Source organism: Pyricularia grisea (genome assembly GCF_004355905.1).
Source record: "Pyricularia grisea strain NI907 chromosome Unknown Pyricularia_grisea_NI907_Scaffold_2, whole genome shotgun sequence".
In the NCBI taxonomy this organism is placed as follows: Eukaryota; Fungi; Ascomycota; class Sordariomycetes; order Magnaporthales; family Pyriculariaceae; genus Pyricularia; species Pyricularia grisea.
The window spans coordinates 2454648-2473264 of NW_022156717.1; the positions used below are offsets into that span (position 1 = coordinate 2454648).

Here is an 18617-nt window from a genome sequence, read left to right on the forward strand (position 1 = left end):
TGTTTCTCATTCACTCAAACCTTTCATTTTACCTTTATATGGTGATTAAAGACTATTGTCATGCGCGGATACCCTCCATATTTTTTGTTGCGTTACCAATTTTCAATTTTCGTGTTGATCATGTCGGCGCGACCGCCAAGGGCAGCATTGACACGCAGTCACGTGCCCCAAATCTCCGTCAACAAAACGAGGGGCATCGTATGTGACGGGTGGACAAAAAGTAGGAGCGAAAGCGATTCAACACCAGTTAAAACATGGGGAAAGACCGCGCAAATCAGAGCTAACCTCAATAAATCGCTTGCACAGTTCTGTTCCAACGGATGAACTCGCGCTCATCGTGACTAACTTTTTTGGTTTCCCTGGAGGAGTGCCTTGCCAGACCTTGCTTTCTTACTTCAAAGATTCGGGGGGGAAGCTGGGATTTGAGTGGGCTGAGGCGAGCACGATCACCCACCTTGTTTCGAAGACAACCAATTTCTGTCCAGTAAAACCGCTGGCAAGACTTCTGAGGCACCCATCCCATCTGTTTTGGAAAGAGAAACACGCCAACAGCACTCCGTGGATATTTGGTCAAGGTAAGGGACCTAAGTAACGTAGCCTTATGCCCTGGAGAATGCGCATTGCTTTCCCTGGAGTGCGGCTCTGTTAATGTCGCAACTGCCATTTGCGCGCATCATTCACAGGGAGGCTCAAATCCCAGAATTGGGCATCCGTTGTCTGTCCAACAGTGTCGTCGGAGCTTCTTGACGCGGCCGATCGGTTCGATCAAGAAAGGCTATGGCGGAACTGATAGGTTGCGACGCGCTTACTCGATAATCTCATGGTTGAGCTAGCATCTCCGCCTCTGGAGACGTTGCGACAGCACGCTCTGAAGTAAACCCGGTCGCAAATCGAATGTGTCTACAATCCACTCAGGCTTTCCGGAATCCGGGGTCTGCCATCAGCGAGCGACATGATGGAGTTCAAACCTTGGGACGGGAGCTCGAAACCCTATCCTTAGTCTTGCTCACTCCTAAGGTCAATCGGTATCGGTGGCATAACGCTTTGTCTTGGTCATGGTCACGACTGCATTTGGGTTTTCCTTGTCTATGTTTAGAGTGACCCCGTGCGTCTTTTGCGCTCAACCCTCCTAAATCAGCCATTTCGCATGAGATAAACGTCCATAAGGGAATGAAAATTCCCAGCCGGATTTTCTCGGCAGTAATAGGCGGGTAAATCAGAGTTGCCGGTAGTTTCTGGTTATACATATATTATTTGCCTGTGGCCCCCGTGCCGAAACGATTATCTGTCAATGTTTAGCATAAAACACTGGGGAACCACGGAAGCCCCGGCGTGAACTTTTCTTCTTATCCTTCATGAGCAAAGAAAAAAAAAAGCGCTGGCTTCCGGTCACCAGGCTTGCGCGCGCGCGCAAGTCGCAATCTACCATGGAACCCAGCAGAGCGGTGTACTTCGAATGGCCGTCCCCGATTTCAAGAAACCCTGTCTGTATTGGGCGCAAATGCATGGAGCATGCTCTTAAAAACTCGAGGTGGCTCGATGCGACCAGTTAGTATCAACCAAAAGATAAGCCGATGACTAGGTACCTTACCTAGGCGAAGGTCGATCCGATGAGGGATGCTGATTTGCGCATGGCATGACATATTAATTGACCTCTGGGGGGGTGTCTCCTCGTTTTCTCTGCCACTTTGAAACCTGACAAGCCCATGCATAATAACAAAAATACGGAGCATCTTCCGCGTACAAAGAGACTCAGGTAAAGGTTACAGGTGCGAACCGCCCAACCCGAAAACATTTCGATTTGCGCTTGTGCTTCTATTGGTGAACAAGAGCCGGGCCTCGCTAAGCGGAAAATATCCCTGTGTGGCTCGCACACCACCAGTTATTGTACATGAATGTCGACTGGACCGGACTCCTGCACCGACAGGAACAGGGAGCACTGTTGAGGAGGTACCCTTTTTTTTTTTTCGCATCGCAAAAACTGTCTATCTACCCAGGTACTTGTACGGTGGACTGATGCAGGCACAGCGCAAGGCCACCGGAAACTGTGCATTCAGTTGTTATAAAGGAGCAAAAAAGAACCATTCATTATTAACGGGTTCCTGACCGTTAATGAAACCCACTCTCAAGGAAATCCCTCCCCTGTGACCCAACACAGACGTGGAACCGAGATAATTCAGGATAAAATCAAATCAAAGACGTAGTAACATAGGCCAAAAATAAAATACAATAAAATAAGAACAAAGTGCATTTCCGGCGCCTCTAGTACTGAAAGCAGCTGCCATACGCGCGCGCGCGTCCACTGAAGGAACTAACAAATAAAGAAAACGATAACTAATTTGGTCCGGCGCAAAGGAACTTGGGTGACGGGAAAGCATCCAGGGGAAGGGAGCTACCGCCACCGCCATCGCCGCCCGGATGAGACGTTTGAACTACATCGAGTACCAATCCCGCTCATCTGCCTGCCTGGTCGACTGTGGTTGGAGCACACATAAACTTATTGCCAAGCTGGCGCATGAAAATCTCTTACCCAGCGCAAAATGATATCGGAATTGCGGTTCTTCCCATTCCTGTCGCAACTCAACTGACTGTATTCCATTTGGTGACTCTCACTTGTCCGATCCTTCTTCACCGTCTAGGCATAATCCCTGTACCACACCATCTTTTGCGACCTTTTGAAGCGCTCCACGTCATTGGCTTGGTGGATCCCATGCGACCAGGGAGGATAAACCTGAAGAGAGATCAATGGGACGAAGTGGACCAATCGAGTTGACAATCCCTCATGGCGCGTCCATTCACATACGAAATTGGGAAATATTTGTCGCTTCGGGAGGATACCTTAAGGGTCGCGAGTGTTGGCCGCAGCCAGATTTCTTGTCGTTGAGAGGCGGTCACGAAAGCAAGACATTTTTGTTGTCGAGATTGTAACGGCCAGAAACAGAGACCGATCTGGGGTGGTGCGGGCCAATTTGTTTAACTCCCATCCAACCATCATCAAGCTCACCAATTTTAGGTGTACTACGACTGGCCTCAGGAATGGCCCCTTGAAGGCAAAGATTTGTTCCCATTGAGGGCCAATTGAACCATTTGTACTGTACCAGAGTAGTTTAGAAAATAAGAGAAAAAGAAAAGAGGAAGGAAATCTTTGCCTTGTCTGTGACCTTTACATTGTTTATTCGTAATACGTATATTCTCCGCAACGTGGGAACTTGTTATTTTTCTTGGCCCCTCTATTGTTTGTGCTGAGGCCTTTATCTGGGTGGCGGCGGCGGTCGAAGTGGCCCGGTGCACCGCAAGGCAACTCTAAAAAAGTGAGCGAGCAAGCTATCGAGGCATGGAACGACAATCTATGGCACCGCCTGTCGCTTTCATACACTGCGCGGCGTCAAGCTACCTCCAGCTTTCCCCCGCTTCCCATTGGGAGCATTGCGCGAGCAATGGTTGACACGAGCCGATGTTGTATACAACAACTGAAAGAGGCATGGTCAAAGTCCATCTTTGGGTTCGCGCATGACCTGCTTGCGAAAGAAGGTTCCCTCACACAGGAACTGGCAAGCAGCTTTATTATCTATCAATGGTTCGAGGCAGGCAGGCATGACTTGCACAACGGATAGTATGGAGTCTTGGAATTTCCGTTAGCGAACGTTGCAAGGCCCGCCGCCCAAAACCCGTATGCGCTTCAACCAGCCAACACTGAATAATTACCGGTATACTGGAGTCAATCAAGAGAAAGTGACGCTGAAAGAAAGAAGTAAATTTTAACAAGAAACGATAAATAAAAATAAAAAGAGTAAAAGAAAACGCCAGCGCTAGTACAAGTAATTAGTACCGGGGCGCTGATTTCAGTGAGGCGCCGGAGCGTTCGCAGATGCGCAAGCTTCAGCAGTCACATCTTTGATCCATGTGGAACACGGTCGACCAGTAATTAGTAACCACTAAAAATGATACCCGCTTTTGTTTCCTCTTCGCGAGTTACTTCAGGTCGAACCGCGGGCGGCGGTCGGGGGAACAGGGTTATACAGATCGAGGTTGTTGTTGTCCTTTCTTGTTTGTTTGTGTTCAACGCGTTCATGTAGCGCACACAGAAATGCAGACCAGCCCAAAACTACGACCACGGCTGTCGGGCTGGACCAAAGGGAGTCCAGAATGCACAATGATGCTTCGGTCAGACGATCGCAGTGCCAACACAGTCGCTGGTTGCGGAGTGGAGTAGGTGGATTCCAACGGCACTGGTCCAGACATCCACTCAAGCTCGGGCTGGGGTCGGGGTCTGATGTTATGTGGTGTGTGTGTGTGTGTGTGTGTGTTTGTGTGTGCGCGCGGGCGCCAGTTTCTTGCGATTATGCGCGCATAGAAAAATAAAGCAGAAATAGAAGAAACCTTTTTGTGTGTACTTATGGGAAGATTCACATTTTCGCATCATATTGTTTGAGTTTAAAATCAAAATTGAATCTCGTTGAACAAATATGGTTTGGAATGGATTTCACACAAGAAGCAGAAGATTGGCAAGTGCACGATATATGTTACCTTGCCTTCCCAATTCGCCTGTCCTGGCTTGGCTCCGCAGGGTGCGCGGCATGTAGTGTATGGATGTTTCAACAATCCAGTTCCGAGAGAGACATTCAAAAGTCTTGTAAAATAACTGAAGAAGTGTGGCGCTTTCTTTTTCTTCTTCTGTCTGGTACCTTGATTGTATATATGACAATGGTAGCAGTAATTAAACATATGCTGGTTTTTTAGTAGCCCCTGGATGGTTTGCTCGCTGAAGCTGCCAAAATGTTAATAATGTTGGGGGTTGTGAATCCTGACCGCTGCTGTGCATTCTGGTTCAAGCAGAAAAAAGTCTGCCAGGGCGGTGCGCATCAAAATTCCAGGCCGTGCAAGGCGCTGTGTAGATTCATTTGTTCCCTGTAACAAGCGCTGGCTGGCAACTGGCCGCAGGTGGGCGGGTAGGTAAGTCTGGTGTCCACCCTTTGCGCCATGCGCGATTGGCCTGAATGCTTCGACCAGGCAAAACCCATTATCTGCGACTCTTCCTTCTCCTCTTTCTCCCACAACCTCCAAAGTCCTCAACCGGAGCCCATCAACACTCTCCCACAAGATTTCTGGTGAGTTCCTGAGTGGCAATTCATGTTATCATCAAGCCTCCTTGCTTCCATCGTATATTATCGGCTCGCCCCCTTCGCCTCTACGCCTACTAACCTGAGTACCCACGTACCGCCCAGAACCGGTCGAGGCCTGCCAGACCTGTCGGATTTGAAGCGCTCCAGAGATACAATCTGGTAACCTTTTGACCTTCCAGTAAGTTTTTCTTATGCGGTAGCACTTTGCGATACCACTCTATATCTTTTTTACCTTTTCCAATGCCGCTCTTTTCTTTCCCAGGCTCTCCCGGGATTGCCTCGAGATGACCCCGACCAGCCGCTGTCGCTCCAGCTCCTCCAATGTTGAAGGCTTCACGGGGGCCTAAAAAGTCCATCATAGTTACATCAATGGTCATTTCAAAGGCTAATATGTATTCTTGGGTCTCCAAAGAACAGGAGTTTCTAGTTCTCAGGGAAAGCTGCTCCCAAACTATCTGCTTGCCGCCTCCGTCCTCGATCCGTCGTTCTTTTGCATCGCTCCACCAGTACCGATCGCGACTTGTTTCCAACAGGCATTTCACGTCGAAACAATACACAAGCGACCATAAAAATATACCGCAATCACATTACGTCTATGTATATCAACAGCAAGGCCTGTTAGCCTTTGATGGAACTGCTAAGCTTGGTCACCTCCATCGAGACCTCTGCCCGTGCCCCGTACCTCAGTGTGTACGGCGCCACAGACAAAGACCCCAACCCTCGGGCGCATTCCAACATAGCCATAAACTCCGGACCCTACCCTTCACCCACCACCGCCGAAATGGAGATGTCGCCCGTTTCCAACGGTACCAATGGCGGCCATTCCGCTTCGGCCTCCCCGCAGCCTGAACCCAAGAATGTCAGATTCGAGCTCGTATCATCCGAGTCTCCTCAACACCGCGCGCGCCTGCCAATGCGTGTGCAGATCTACCCCCACGACGCCACAGAGTCAATTGTCACCACAGTCAAGAATTTTTACGGCCTATATTCAAGTCCTACGAGCTCTAAGGGAGTGAGCTTTGAGGACGAGGCCGGCAATACTATGATCGCGCGCTATGAGAACTTTCGCAACAACATGGTCGTCTATGTGCGCGTCATTGAGGAGCCGACTGCTTCGGCTGGCTCCTTCGGCGCACACTCATACCATCATCCCAACGCTGTTGGCGCCCAGATGTACTTCAGCCCGGACGCTTATGGTTCCCAGGCGGGCTCGCATGTTCAACAACATGAGTCGCACCTGTCCAGGCCTGGCTCAAGGACCTCTCGCCGGCGCAGCCCCTCGCCCAACATTGGGCGCAGTGCTAGGAGTACATCAGTGGGCACCAACAACTCGGGCGCTCCCAAGTCCCGATCGCGATCGACAAAGTATCGTGGTGACGGTGGCGAAAGCCACAATGGCTACAGCAGTGGAGACGGTGCTCCTGGGTCAAACTCAGGCAGAAACAAGGATCAAATTGGGAATACCGAGATCAGTGTAGAGAACATTGTTGAAGGCGGCCGGCGCAAGCGCGCCAAGTTTGAAAGCTCCGTACGTTGCCACGTTCTTCACTCGGGGATGCTTCTCAATGAAGCCTTTGCTAACTTATTCATCCATCGTTATAAAGGAACTACCTTTGTTTGCCCCGCCACAGATGCCGGCCGCAACATCGAATCCTTCCGTATCTCCTGCCCGCCGAGTCGAGCATCACCGCGCTTCCTTGCCCTTTGTTCACCCGGGGCAGAATCCGTTTACAAACCCTCGACCGCTTCAATCCCCCCAGAGCAATGGCAATGGGTTTGGCCACCCGGGCGCCTTCGTCACACCCAGCGCCGAGAGCCGTCGCACTCGTGGCAGTGTCGGGTATCCATCTGGAAACGGTTCTGGCCCATCAGCCGGCATCTTGCCCACTCCTGACCCAACCGTGGGCAGCTGCATGTCCGAAGAAGACAAAGACGTTGCCATTCAGCTCATGCGTCTGGGAGAAATTTCAAACATATCTCACGGCAGAACTTCAGCCTCTACTCTGGACGATACCTTTAGTGGACGCGCAGATGCAGCATCCTCTGCAGGCGCCACTAGTGATGCAGACAGCGAAAGCGAGGACGAGCAGCCCCCTGCGAGAAGACAGAAGCTAGACGTTGGTGGCGCAAGCAAGAGTATATATCCGACTACTGAAAGCCACTTGGTTGGTCCTCAGAACGGCTTTGAGATGCAGGGACACACAGGCGGCTTTCATCACGGAATGAATGAAGGCTTGATGGGTGCACCCCGGACCAAACCCAACACCAACATGCTTCAGCAGAATGGCACCAAGACCAAACCGATGCCTGCACCGACCGCAAAGCCAAAAGCTCCCAAGCCAATCAAGACGTCCAAGTCATCCAACTCGACCAAGAACAAAAAGACAACGGCAAATGCTCAAAATGGGCCTATGTCGCCCGCATCACTACCTGCTTCGAGAAAGCCGTCCATTGCCTCCAACGGCAGCGTGTTGGGTATGGGTGATGAGGATCAACCTGATCTCTCAAGCAAGCCTCGATGCCAGCGATGCCGTAAGAGCAAGAAAGGCTGCGATCGCCAGAGACCTTGCGGCCGGTGCAAGGATGCTGGCATTCCTGCGGAGCTTTGCATCAGCGAAGATGAGGGTAACGGCCGTAAGGGTCGCTATGGCCGCCACATGGGTGTTCCTATCAAGACAGACGAGGCACCCGCGCCACAACAGCCACAGATGTTCCAGCATCAGCAGACGCTCCTCCCAGCTGCGCCCATTGCTCCGGCGATCCTGCCACCGATCTCGGCGATGCCCCTGGACAAGAACAAGAAGCGCAAGAGATGATACCGCCCGCCACACGTATATATGCCCGGATGTACATTTATGGAATTGGTTGGTCCTCCCATCTTTGGGCTGACCGAGAATCGGACACCTGTGGATATGTTGTATCCGGATCTCAGAGATGAAAACACTACACATCGCCGGTCTGGGTAGCTGCTGACGACCGTGCCATATAAAAAAAAAACAAAAAAAAAAACCCACCCACCGATTTTTATTTTCTCTTTCCTTGGCATTGAACAGCTTGTTTTCTACGCTGTCAATGATGACGTCTCATACTCATTGCTATTTGGGAGTTTTTGGAGCAAGGCGCATTTTTATTCGAGAGTGGATGTAATGTCGATATTGGTCTTTTCTAGTCTGGACAGGGTGGTTCACCATGCCGCTCGTTGTGCTCAGCAATGCGCAACTGATCGAAGCATATGGGGTGATTTTCGAATTTACCTCTCTCTTTTTGTTTTTGTTTTTGTTCTCTTTTCCTTCTCTCCCTCTCTTGCTCTCTTTCTCTTATTGTTGGGATTTATTCCTTGTTTTTAACCCACCAAAAAAAGAGGATCTGAACTGTCATGCAACCAGAGTGTTCGACGACCTTGTTGCTTTTGCTCCATCATAGTTAGTTATTGGGAAAACGTATTGCCATTACTATTGGAATTTCATTGACGTGGCACGTACGGAGTATGGTCAGGAAGTGGGTTAAAGAAGTAGGAGGACAAAAAAAGGGGCACTGGCCATTGGGGGAGCGAGTGGTCTGACATGCAATCTCGTGTTTTTCTCTTAATGGGATGGATGCGACTAGGCAGGTTATGATGCAGAAAAGGTCACATTTCTCAGCGCTAATCTTTTTGCGTACGATCCAAGGCTGTGGAAGGAGGATGGATGCGCCAGAAAGTTGCCGTACAAGGATCTCTGGGGAAGGAGGGGAAAGTGAAAGATGGTTGGATGCGTGGGGTCGGGTTGCTGTTCGTCTCATGAAGCGATTTCTCCCCCTCCCCCGTCTTATACCTAGGTTGTATAGGTGTCTTTCTTGCCTTTTTGTGTTTTCTTTACTGTATCCTAGGAAACAAAAATATGAAGGCGAGTATATGCTGCTTGCCAGCGTCCTGGTTCAATTTACATACCTATTTCATTATCTAAGTTTTGATGGCGCGCCGGATCACACGCCAGATCCGGAGCCAAGGCTATTCTCACCAATACTTTGGATATATGATAAGGGGGGAATATGAGAAAAGAGGCCAAGAGACTGCAAGGCAATGATGGACCAACATTCCAAAGTTATAGAAGTTTTACATAATATCTCCGAAAGAAGGTTCATGGAACAGGCGCAAAGAGATGGCGTCTGTGGATGAATGGCGCCGAGCATACAGATGGAGATGGTCGAGTGATAAGATCAGATCGGATCTAAGTTACGAGCTTATGATGTAAGGTTTTACGGTATTATTGCACCTCGTTTTCCCTGCCAATCTTTTTTTTTCTTCTTACTTTCTTTTGTTGTCCCCTGACCTAACTAAGCAGTATGACCTTTCCGACGGCTTTTGAAATTCCGCAAGCTGTCGCACCTCGTTGTGGTCCACGCTGCACGGCAACAACTCCCGACTTCACACACCGACATTCGATTGTTCTGGACCGCGGTCCACTCACGCGGTATGAATTTTTTTTCTGTGCAGAGACAAACCGTTAGAGGGGTGCTTTTTTTTTTTCTTTTAATTTTTTAATTTTTATTTTTAGCGAAGGCCCAAATTTTGGGGATAGTGGCTTTACGGTTTGTGGGGGTCTTATTGTCAATAGAAGAAGAAAGATCATCCTTTAGAAGAAAGAGTAAATGATGCAGCGCATGCTGGATTGTCAGAACACATTTGGGTGGGTTTATCTTTCATCTCGGACCGCAAAGGCGCAAGAGGGTGGGAAGAAAATGAAAAATCGACCAAAAAAAAAAAAAAAAAAAAAAAAAAAAAAAAAAAAAAAAAAAAAAAAACAAGCAGGCGATTGTTGCTTTGTTTTGTTTCCGGTCGCGACACCTGTGACAAGCTGCGCGGGGGTTGCCGCATGGCATTGATGACATTAAGTCTAAATGAGGGGAAGATTGGCATAAAGGTACCTGGTTGAGTAAAATCGTTCAGGTACCTCCGGCATCTCTTTTCGCGGAATAAACAGACACCCAGAAATATAGTCAAGTTTGTGCAGGAATTACACACTAGGCCCGATACGGTCTAAGTGTGTAATTCGACCTGTGCGGGGGATATATATAGTGTGGGGTACACAGTTGGAGATCTGGCTTACCCCACTTCATCTGAACTGCCACATTGACGGATGGAAGAAACGGTCTGTCTGCCGGTTCCTGGATTAGGCAAGTGGGGTCGACTTCCGTCTCTATACTTGGGGGTTTGCCGTTTCGTCATTTTGGGTATAAGTGAGTCCGTGCCAAGGCACAGTTCTAGATGCCCTTGGCTTTCCACAACGACAAGAGATCTCGCGGCTCCGCAAATTCAATGTCAAAACCCCAACACCGACACAAAATAAAAATAAAATAAAATTTTCGGCATGAATGCATATTGACATAATTCACGACCCCTGTGACGTGATGGCACCACTGACATCCAACAAACAGTACACATGCTTGCTGTGGTCATTTAGCAACAGCTTTTTCTCCAGTCATATGCCGTCGGTATACCGGCATTAAACGCCGTGTCCGGTGTCGGAGAGAGCCACAGTTGGGCATTCGGTTCGGGGTTTTTTATTTTATTTTTAATTTTTTGCACGAGCTAAGTTTTCAGTCTATTTGGTTCTGCTGGGATCACCAAGCACCAAATTCTTTTCACTACTGGGTTGACAGTACTTGCCAAAGCAAGCTACCGAGCGGCTCGCCTACGGTACCCATATACTTTTGCAGAGAATTCAATCAAAAGGTTCCACATTCGGTGCGCAGGCGAGCAGGAAAAAAGAAGGAAATCTAGACCTCAACTCCATCATGGAGAACCCTCCCTTCACTTAGCGGGCGGGGTGCCAAGAACCGCACAGCCAGGTCTAAGGGGAGTAAAAAAAAAAAAAAAAAGGGCCCCCAAAACCCTGCAGCATTGTCTCTTCTCTCAACCCACGTGTGGGTATCATCAAATGTTATAGACCAACATGGCTGATTGCGGGTATGTTTGTATTCACCGGTTGGTTTACTGAGCCCGCTTGCTTCCGTTCCGCATCTGCCGCCATCCAACTCTCAATTGTTCCAACGGCGTAAGCCTACTGTTGCTATTGATGTTTCTGTTACTGCTGCTATTCCACTACTAACACTAGGTCTGGTTCTAGATTCTATTGCTGTATCAAAGTACCACCACTACTAGTACTGCTACTGTCCATCTCTAGATGGGTTTTCTTGATACTGGACTACCCATTCCGCGCGCACAGATGTACCTGGTCTCGGAAGCACCCGACCATAACCAGCAAATCAGGGTCAGGCCGGGATGCATACCAGTTGTGGACCTCTGTGTACATGAGATGCCAGGGGAGAAAAAAAAAGCGGTATCGGGCAAAAGGAAATGTGATTCGCATTCGGCCATGCTATTTTCAGAAAGGCTGCAATCGGTAAAACACGCCATTTTGACCAGATGATGGCGGGGAGTGACTAATGGATTGTCGTAAAGTAGGCATGCACCAAGCAACCCATGTAGCTGCTGTCCCACGGCCCCACAAGCGAACCACCGCCCAGGGTTCTTTTGCCATCTCGGGGCTGGCCCGGAATATACCGTTGGTATTTGTACACTCGTGATCGGTCCTGGTCTTCCAGAGCCCGCTGAGCCGCTGCAACCTTGCCTATTTCTTCATGCATGCTAGTCTTCTTTTCCACCGAGCATAAACCCACTGCGCTTTCTGTGTAAGGCTGACTTATCATCCCATCTAATAGACGGAGAAATGATCCCCCTGCTAAGCAATCTTCCGCCGATGTAAGCAAAATTGGGCGTGCGCTTGGCGTGTGGAAGGGAAGATGACGGTTCTCATCCACCCCCTCATAGAGGCGAGGCTAGAATTGCCCATACAAACCAGAATCCTTCCACACACACCCCCATCATCAATGAAGCGGGCAAAAAAACGTGCTTGCTTCTGAGCTGCTCACACGATCCCCAAAGTTGCAACTCGCATCTTGCGTGCGCAGCTCAGTTTCGAGAGCCAAAGTCCAACATGGACTGGAACACAGCTTCCCACCGCTCATCTCGAGTCTATACTGGCGCCAAGCTAGTCTAGTCACGCAAACACAGTACCACGAGTGTGAGCGACTGGTCGTCCGGTTCTTTGCCAACGCGGTGTGCGTTGTTTCGTGAAGCGCAAGGGACTTGTCATTTCCGAGAACGGGCCTCATTCATATGCGCACACTGGAGTGGAGGAAAACTCTCGCCATTGAACAAAAAAGTGACCGGCCAACCTAACAAAGTGACCGGCCAAACTAACACAGTCTCCCCGGCTGACATGGATGTATTCTTGCCCTTCTCGGATACTCCACCTGTCAAATTACTTAGCAAAATTTTCCAACTCCTCTTTTTTTCTTTTTGTTCTTTAGCTAGCAAACTTCACGATGCCGCAACTGCAGTACCGCCAGACCCAGACCTAGACCCTGGTCTTTCCCACCATTCGCGGCGGAGACCAAGCAGCTCTCCGAGAACGGTTCCGCTAGTTTCTAGAACGCAAAAATACGGGGAGCTTGACGAGAGTTCACGATGCCATCGTCCTCGTGGGTAAAAAAAAAGCATGGATACCGTGCGGTTGAGGTGGTCGGAAGCGTCTGATGGTATAAATAGGTATTGATCCCGCGTCTCTGGAGGTTGGTTTGAGCTTTTGTGTGAAACAAGTACTTTTATATCATCTCATCTTCATCCGTAAGGGATCTTTTCCATCATACATAAAAGGGACTTGAGTTTGTGTGCTCAGCGTGCATTAGATCTCCCCTTATCCATTTTTAAATAATGACTTTGCCAAGCAAGAAGGATGACTCGGCCGTCGTTGCCGTTGTCCCAGTCCCGGAGGACGGCACATCTGGCAATGGAGCAACATGCCCATACCCTTCAGTCACCATCAGCAACACAAGCACCCCATATTCTTCAACCACAAAGCTTCCCTTGGCGGCTCCAAAATGCCCAGACGGAGGTTTTGTGGCCTGGGCGCAGGTCCTCACCGGCTTCCTCATGAACGCCGTTGGATGGGGCTATCCCGCAACCTTTGGCATGTACCAGCTGCACTACGTCAGCAACCTCGGTCTGCCGGGCAGCCAGATCGCCTGGGTCGGGAGCGTGCAGACGTTCCTTGCCTATGCGCTCTGCGTCGTCGCAGGCAGGCTCGCAGATTCTGGGTACATCCGGTCGACCGTCTCGGTCGGCTCCGTGCTCGTGGTGGTCGGCACCTTGGCTACAAGCTGGGCGGTTGAGTACTGGCAGATCCTGCTGGCTCAGGGTCTTTGCACTGGCTTGGGACTCGGTCTGATCACAACGCCGACGTTGACGGTTGTCAACTCTTATTTTGACACCAAGCGGTCGTGAGTTAAATATTTCATATGTTTGCTGGGATTAGCGTGCCCCTTGAGCCCTAGCAGGGGGACTTTTGGGTTGATGCCATGGGAGGACATATCGTGTGGCAAAGCTCCGAAAATTATGTCAAGAACACAGCTGACCAAACCCCTTGATTCATAGTGTGGCCGTGGCTTCGGCAACAGTTGGCACCGGTGTGGGAAGCATCGTCTTTCCCGCCGTCGTTCAGCTCCTGATTCCTCAAGTAGGCTTTGCCTGGGCTGTTCGATGCTCTGCACTGGTGGCTCTTATCTTCTGCTCCGTCGGCGTCTGCCTCCTCAGACCTCGCGATCAACCCCAATCGGAGCAGGACGCCGACTCAGCTGCAGATGAGAAGTCATCTTTGACTCTCATCGACATGAGTGCACTGCGTGAACGAGAGTTTCTGTGCCTTGCCGCCAGCTCTTTCCTGTTCTTTATTGCCCTGTATTTTGGTTTCTTTTATGTGAGTAGCAAACACCCCATTGTTGTTTTACTTTCCCCTCCATGTAGGAAAGAAGACAAGCGAGCTGACCATCACCACACACAGTTGACCGTAATTGCCCAACAAGTAGCACACATGTCCTCGACCACATGCGTGACCCTTCTCATGATCAACTCGGCAGTGGGAATCCCCATCCGCCCGCTGTCCGGAATGCTCGCAGACCGCTTCCCCCGCGTCCTGGGGCCCGTAAACATGTTTGCCATCACCGCGCTCCTCGTCGGCGCATCGCTCCTGGCTTGGATCGCCGCCAGCACTTCGGGGGACATGTACATATTCGCCATCGGCTTCGGTATCGTCAACGGCGCCTCCCAGAGCATATGGCCCGGCGCGCTCATCAGCATCACCCCGGACCCCAAGAGGCTCGGCGTCCGCTACGGCATGCTCTGCGTCTTTGTCGCCCTCGCCACCCTCGTCGGCCCGCCCATCGCCGCCGCCATCGTCGATGCTGCCGCCCGTGGGGGTGGTAATGGCTTCATGCCTGCGCAGGCATGGGCCGGTGCTCTTGCTCTTGTCTCTGGCGTCATTGCGTTTGGGGCCAGGCCTAGCCCTCTTTCCAAGTCTGAAGTTGACGAGAAGGTTTAATTGGGTGCATCTGATACACAATGTTTAATTTCTCTTTTTTTTTTTTTTTTTTTTTCTTATTCTTTTTCAAAAATAGGTGTGAAGGCTTTGAGGCGGGTTCAACAGTCACCGCCTATAGGGGGGCAAAAACAATAATGATTGGCAAATGGCAACGGAAACAGACTATTTAGGTAGAATGGACCGGATACATGTTGGCCATGGGCCTGCCATGAGGCCGCGAATAATAGACATGAACAACACATAGCTGATTTACACGAAAAGAACAAGTGATCATAAATTCATCCAACATCCCCTATTCAAGCGCAAATCTTGGTCCCAAACAACCCAAAAACACGAACCCACTTCCTGCCGGGGCCAGCATCAGCTTCTTTCGGATCGTCCGTCCTCTCCTTGACACCGTATTGCTTTATGCAGCAGGAGAAGGGGTCGTTGCACAAATGCTTCATCAAGTCCGGGTCAGGGGTAGTACCATTTCCCTCGGAGCTGAGCGGCGGCATTGTGAGGTGATTTCTGCGCCTTGCAGCATCGCGACGACTCTCCAACCGTTCTCGCTTGAGTTCTTCCAGGTTCCCCCAAAGGGTAGACATCTTCTCCCGCAGAGTCGAGAGGTCATTTGGATTTTGTCGAAGACTTGGAGTGAGGTTAGCAGCTAAGTTCAAGACTCGAGCGCGGGCGGTTACTTACTCTACTGCGTCATCTAAACCCAAGCACTGCGCTGCTAGATTGTCCACCATCACCCAGACGCGCTCTTCGGGGCGTTTCTCCCGGTTCTTGAAGGCCATGGCATCCTCCACCTGCAACCAGAAGCACCATTCCAAGTTGGACGAGTCTTCATCATCGTCCAAGCCGGACAAGCTGCTGTCATCACTAACATCACCGCTATATCGGGACCTGGGACGGCAAATGGAAAAATCCTCGAGCCGCTCGGGGCGGAAGTCTACCACGCGCACATTTGTACGGTAGTTGACATTGTTGAAGGGGATCTGAAATCGGATCTCTTGACCGTTGACGTTTGTCTCGTAATATACGGGTTCCAGGAGTCTCGATATTGGGCTTGCCTCCTGACTCAAATTTTCGCACCTGACTGTGCCGAGTTTTGAATAGCTTGGTCAGTGGTCTGAAGGACCTCACCCGTCGATCTGCAAACTTTTCGACTCACCTAAACTGTTCAGGCCCAATGCCTCCTCCTCCTTACGCTTCTGTGCGAGTTCCGCAGCCCTCTGCTTCTCCAACCGCAGCCTCTTTCGTCGCTGATTACTATTTTCGGCGGGTATATCCTCTTTTCGCTGTTCCTTTTCCCGAGCAGCATCGGGTCCTTGTCGTACTTGAGCTTGTTGAGCAACTCGAGTATTGTGGTCGTGCGGGCTTTTGCGCTTGTTTGGTTTCTCGTATTCTTGCTTGCGACGCAAAGCATCTTTGAGACGGTAGTCGTTGACCTCAAGTATTTCGACTTTGACCCTATCTGGGTATTTCTGGTCTTGGCGCAGAAAGCCCTCCAAGTGCGTTCCGTTTCTGCCGTACTTAATATTCACGTTTTGTAACCGGACCCAGGTACCGGCGCCAAGCTTGTTTTCTTTGATGTACATAGCGTGTGGGTCCCAGCAGGTAAGCTGCATCGACATTTGGCCGTAGGGGCCGGGCCAGGCCGAGCCAGACACGATCTTGGAGGTCTGGAACTTGGCGGTATAATTGTATGGATCGCCGTCTCTCTCGGTGCCACCCCGACCTTTGCCATCTGGAGTATGGTTGAAGAAGCGACCATTTGTGGTATAGTCCGTGACATAGCATGTAAGAGTTCCGAACTGGTCGAAAGGATCTTTTACCAGCTGCACTATTATGTCATAAAAGTTACCTTCGGTGATATTTTCGAGGGTGCTGAACTTGTCCCTGATATTCAAGGACTGGTTCGCTTCCGCCTGAAACGTCTCTTGATCCGGGATGCAGTCCTTATCGAGATGGTGATACATGTATGAGACATACGCATTGTCCTTCTCAGAAGGTGAGCGACCGCGAACCTTGGGGTTTGATTTAAGTGCCACGGATGCTGACCGATTGTCCGAAGGCTTGGGGAGCAAGATGCCCGAGTAGACGTTTAAAGAGCTTTTGTTATGCGTGATGACACTGATGTTCCCTCCAAATTCTTGAACCTGCAAGAATGCATCAGTCTCATTCTCAAATGGCCAAACGCATAAAATCCAAGGCAGGATATGCAAGGAATTAATTTTACCTTCACATTAAAGGCCAAGACAGCATCACCAGCATTGAATTCCGGCATTTGGTCAACCGGGCGGAAAATGGTGATGTCGATAGACCTACCATCCTGCTGTGTTGAATGATCGAACACTTTGACGGTCATTTTGTGATCTTATAACGATGTTAGTGATGCTTCAGTAGCTATGATACTATACTTTGCAGCGCTTACCTTTGCCTTTAGTGGGTATTGGTGCCCGGCAGTCTTTGACAACGCAGCAAAGATGAACCATTTTACCTACCGAGACCTCACCATCCAGAATGTCATCAATAGATGTGCACCCATCTGGTGGTGGTGGGGTCTCAGCGGCATTGCGAGCTCTCCTTGACATTGACATGGTTGTTGTGATCTGGGGACCTATGCGAGACCGGCTGCTGGGAAATTCGGATCAACGTGGCGCCCGTTGAAGAATGGAATAGGCGAGTATGGAGAGAAGAACTGAAGTAGAAACACCATTATCGGGCGGGTGTTTCAATTAAGTATACAGCGCGAAACAAGAAAGCAAACAATTAAGTACACAACGCGAAACAAGAAAGCAAATCTTCAATATACAAGAATACCTAGTCACAAAGGTCGCGTCAGAAGCAAGTTGCCAAAGCGGGGGAACTTGAGACGCGTTTACTGAGTGAGGTCAGTGATCGCGCAATCACCTGATTTACGTGCAACCGCCCTTTTGGAGTCCGTGCTTGTCTGACAGTCGGTGGTCCGAAGGGTTCTTTCTATTCTGTATTAGGTAAAGTTGCCCCACTATCACAAGCATCCATTCCATTCCTTACTACGTAGTAGTACGTATGTTCCTTACATAGCCCTTGGTTCGGACCACTCATGCCGGTAAGCAAAATATTCTATCCGTAAGTACGACATAAGCGACCCCTACCTTACTTCTTACCCTGGAGCGTTTGCCTGTGTTACGTGTACAGTACTGTACGTACATCGATGCTCAAAACTTTCTTTTGTTCTTTTGTCTACCAAATGAGTCCGTACGGTAAGTTTGCTAGGATTTCAATGGAAGTAACACGTAATTTCACTAGAAACTTTACTTCATTCTTCCATGAGTCGACCTGCAGGGTGCTCTAGAGCAAATGATCAATTGCGCTTACAAAATAGTGTTACTAGCAAGATTGCACCCGATGTGGACGCAATTTGGAGGTGTGAAAATACCAAGATGAGTCTAGTCTGATGGATCAGATTGTCGAATAGCATCTCACACAGTAACAAGTTTCCGTACGTAGTCTGGAGCCGCATCTCAGTCGACCATGCCCGTTTATATGAAAGCCATTTCGAGCTCAGATTGCATCAAGTCATCTGAATTAATAGAATCATAAAAAAAAACAACTTCTCGAGACACATGTGCTAAATATTGCGAACATAAAAAAAAGTTCGTCAATGTCTTGCCTTTCGGACATTGTTGGTGCCCAAAAAGTCTCCATTTGGCCACCCCCTTGGATGGAATGGGGGAATGGGTCCAATAGAAGAGATTGGTGCGGGGCATTTTGATGCCTCAGGCCGCTACACTTGACTGTTTGGGTGAAAGGAACGATGTTTGACTTGTCTCTGCCGGAGCAACCTTTCTCGAAATCTTCAATCTCTTCTTCGTTTACTTTCCACCCACCCTTACCAAAACAAAAAAAAAAAGACTTTTTATTCAACACTTCATTCTCTTTTCACGAGGGAAAAAAGTCACTTGTGCTTCCTCACTGGTTCTACGATCAACGCAGGAACCTGCCTTTCTAGTTTTCGCAGTATCTTATTTAGTCACCTCACACAGATTTTACCCCGCCGTTGCAGGGTCCTGCGAGCGGCCTGTCTATTTGCGCCCCTCCC

General features: G+C 49.7%; 5 protein-coding genes across 5 annotated transcripts; 3 read left to right on the top strand and 2 right to left on the bottom strand.

Annotated features, from left to right (window-relative positions):
- Positions 1-403: 403 nt before the first annotated feature.
- On the top strand, positions 404-883 carry PgNI_03295 (uncharacterized protein; the record flags this gene model as incomplete). Its single annotated transcript, XM_031123350.1, has 2 exons — positions 404-575; positions 684-883. Coding segments are annotated over 2 exons (279 nt in total), but the record flags the coding sequence as incomplete, so codon positions are not given.
- A 373-nt stretch (positions 884-1256) lies between these two features.
- Positions 1257-1695, bottom strand: PgNI_03296 (uncharacterized protein). Its single transcript, XM_031123351.1, has 2 exons — positions 1592-1695; positions 1257-1517 (listed from the first exon to the last, which is right to left on the bottom strand). The coding sequence occupies exons 1-2, from the start codon at positions 1636-1638 to the stop codon at positions 1289-1291; spliced, it is 276 nt and encodes a 91-aa protein (XP_030983752.1). The 5' UTR covers positions 1639-1695; the 3' UTR covers positions 1257-1288.
- A 3372-nt stretch (positions 1696-5067) lies between these two features.
- PgNI_03297 (uncharacterized protein) lies at positions 5068-8201 on the top strand. Its single transcript, XM_031123352.1, has 4 exons — positions 5068-5108; positions 5226-5301; positions 5536-6651; positions 6728-8201. The coding sequence occupies exons 3-4, from the start codon at positions 5752-5754 to the stop codon at positions 7937-7939; spliced, it is 2112 nt and encodes a 703-aa protein (XP_030983751.1). The 5' UTR covers positions 5068-5108; positions 5226-5301; positions 5536-5751; the 3' UTR covers positions 7940-8201.
- A 4678-nt stretch (positions 8202-12879) lies between these two features.
- PgNI_03298 (uncharacterized protein) lies at positions 12880-14542 on the top strand (the record flags this gene model as incomplete). Its single annotated transcript, XM_031123353.1, has 3 exons — positions 12880-13445; positions 13600-13921; positions 14006-14542. 3 exons carry the CDS (start codon positions 12880-12882, stop codon positions 14540-14542), a joined length of 1425 nt encoding a protein of 474 aa, XP_030983746.1.
- A 122-nt stretch (positions 14543-14664) lies between these two features.
- On the bottom strand, positions 14665-17353 carry PgNI_03299 (uncharacterized protein). Its single transcript, XM_031123354.1, has 5 exons — positions 16965-17353; positions 16770-16906; positions 15702-16689; positions 15227-15626; positions 14665-15172 (listed from the first exon to the last, which is right to left on the bottom strand). The coding sequence occupies exons 1-5, from the start codon at positions 17128-17130 to the stop codon at positions 14839-14841; spliced, it is 2025 nt and encodes a 674-aa protein (XP_030983745.1). The 5' UTR covers positions 17131-17353; the 3' UTR covers positions 14665-14838.
- Positions 17354-18617: the final 1264 nt, after the last annotated feature.

Bases quoted from the DNA above. Each gene is read 5' to 3' on its own strand.
- PgNI_03299 (XM_031123354.1), bottom strand. From the start codon at position 17,130: ATGTCAATGTCAAGGAGAGCTCGCAATGCCGCTGAGACCCCACCACCA. The intron at 16,907-16,964 runs GTAAGCGCTGCA...CATCGTTATAAG, and splicing joins AATACCCACTAAAGGCAAAG to ATCACAAAATGACCGTCAAA. The intron at 15,173-15,226 runs GTAAGTAACCGC...CCTCACTCCAAG, and splicing joins GGTTTAGATGACGCAGTAGA to TCTTCGACAAAATCCAAATG.
- PgNI_03296 (XM_031123351.1), bottom strand. From the start codon at position 1,638: ATGCCATGCGCAAATCAGCATCCCTCATCGGATCGACCTTCGCCTAG. The intron at 1,518-1,591 runs GTAAGGTACCTA...CGAGTTTTTAAG, and splicing joins TCGGATCGACCTTCGCCTAG to AGCATGCTCCATGCATTTGC.
- PgNI_03297 (XM_031123352.1), top strand. From the start codon at position 5,752: ATGGAACTGCTAAGCTTGGTCACCTCCATCGAGACCTCTGCCCGTGCC. The intron at 6,652-6,727 runs GTACGTTGCCAC...ATCGTTATAAAG, and splicing joins GCGCCAAGTTTGAAAGCTCC to GAACTACCTTTGTTTGCCCC.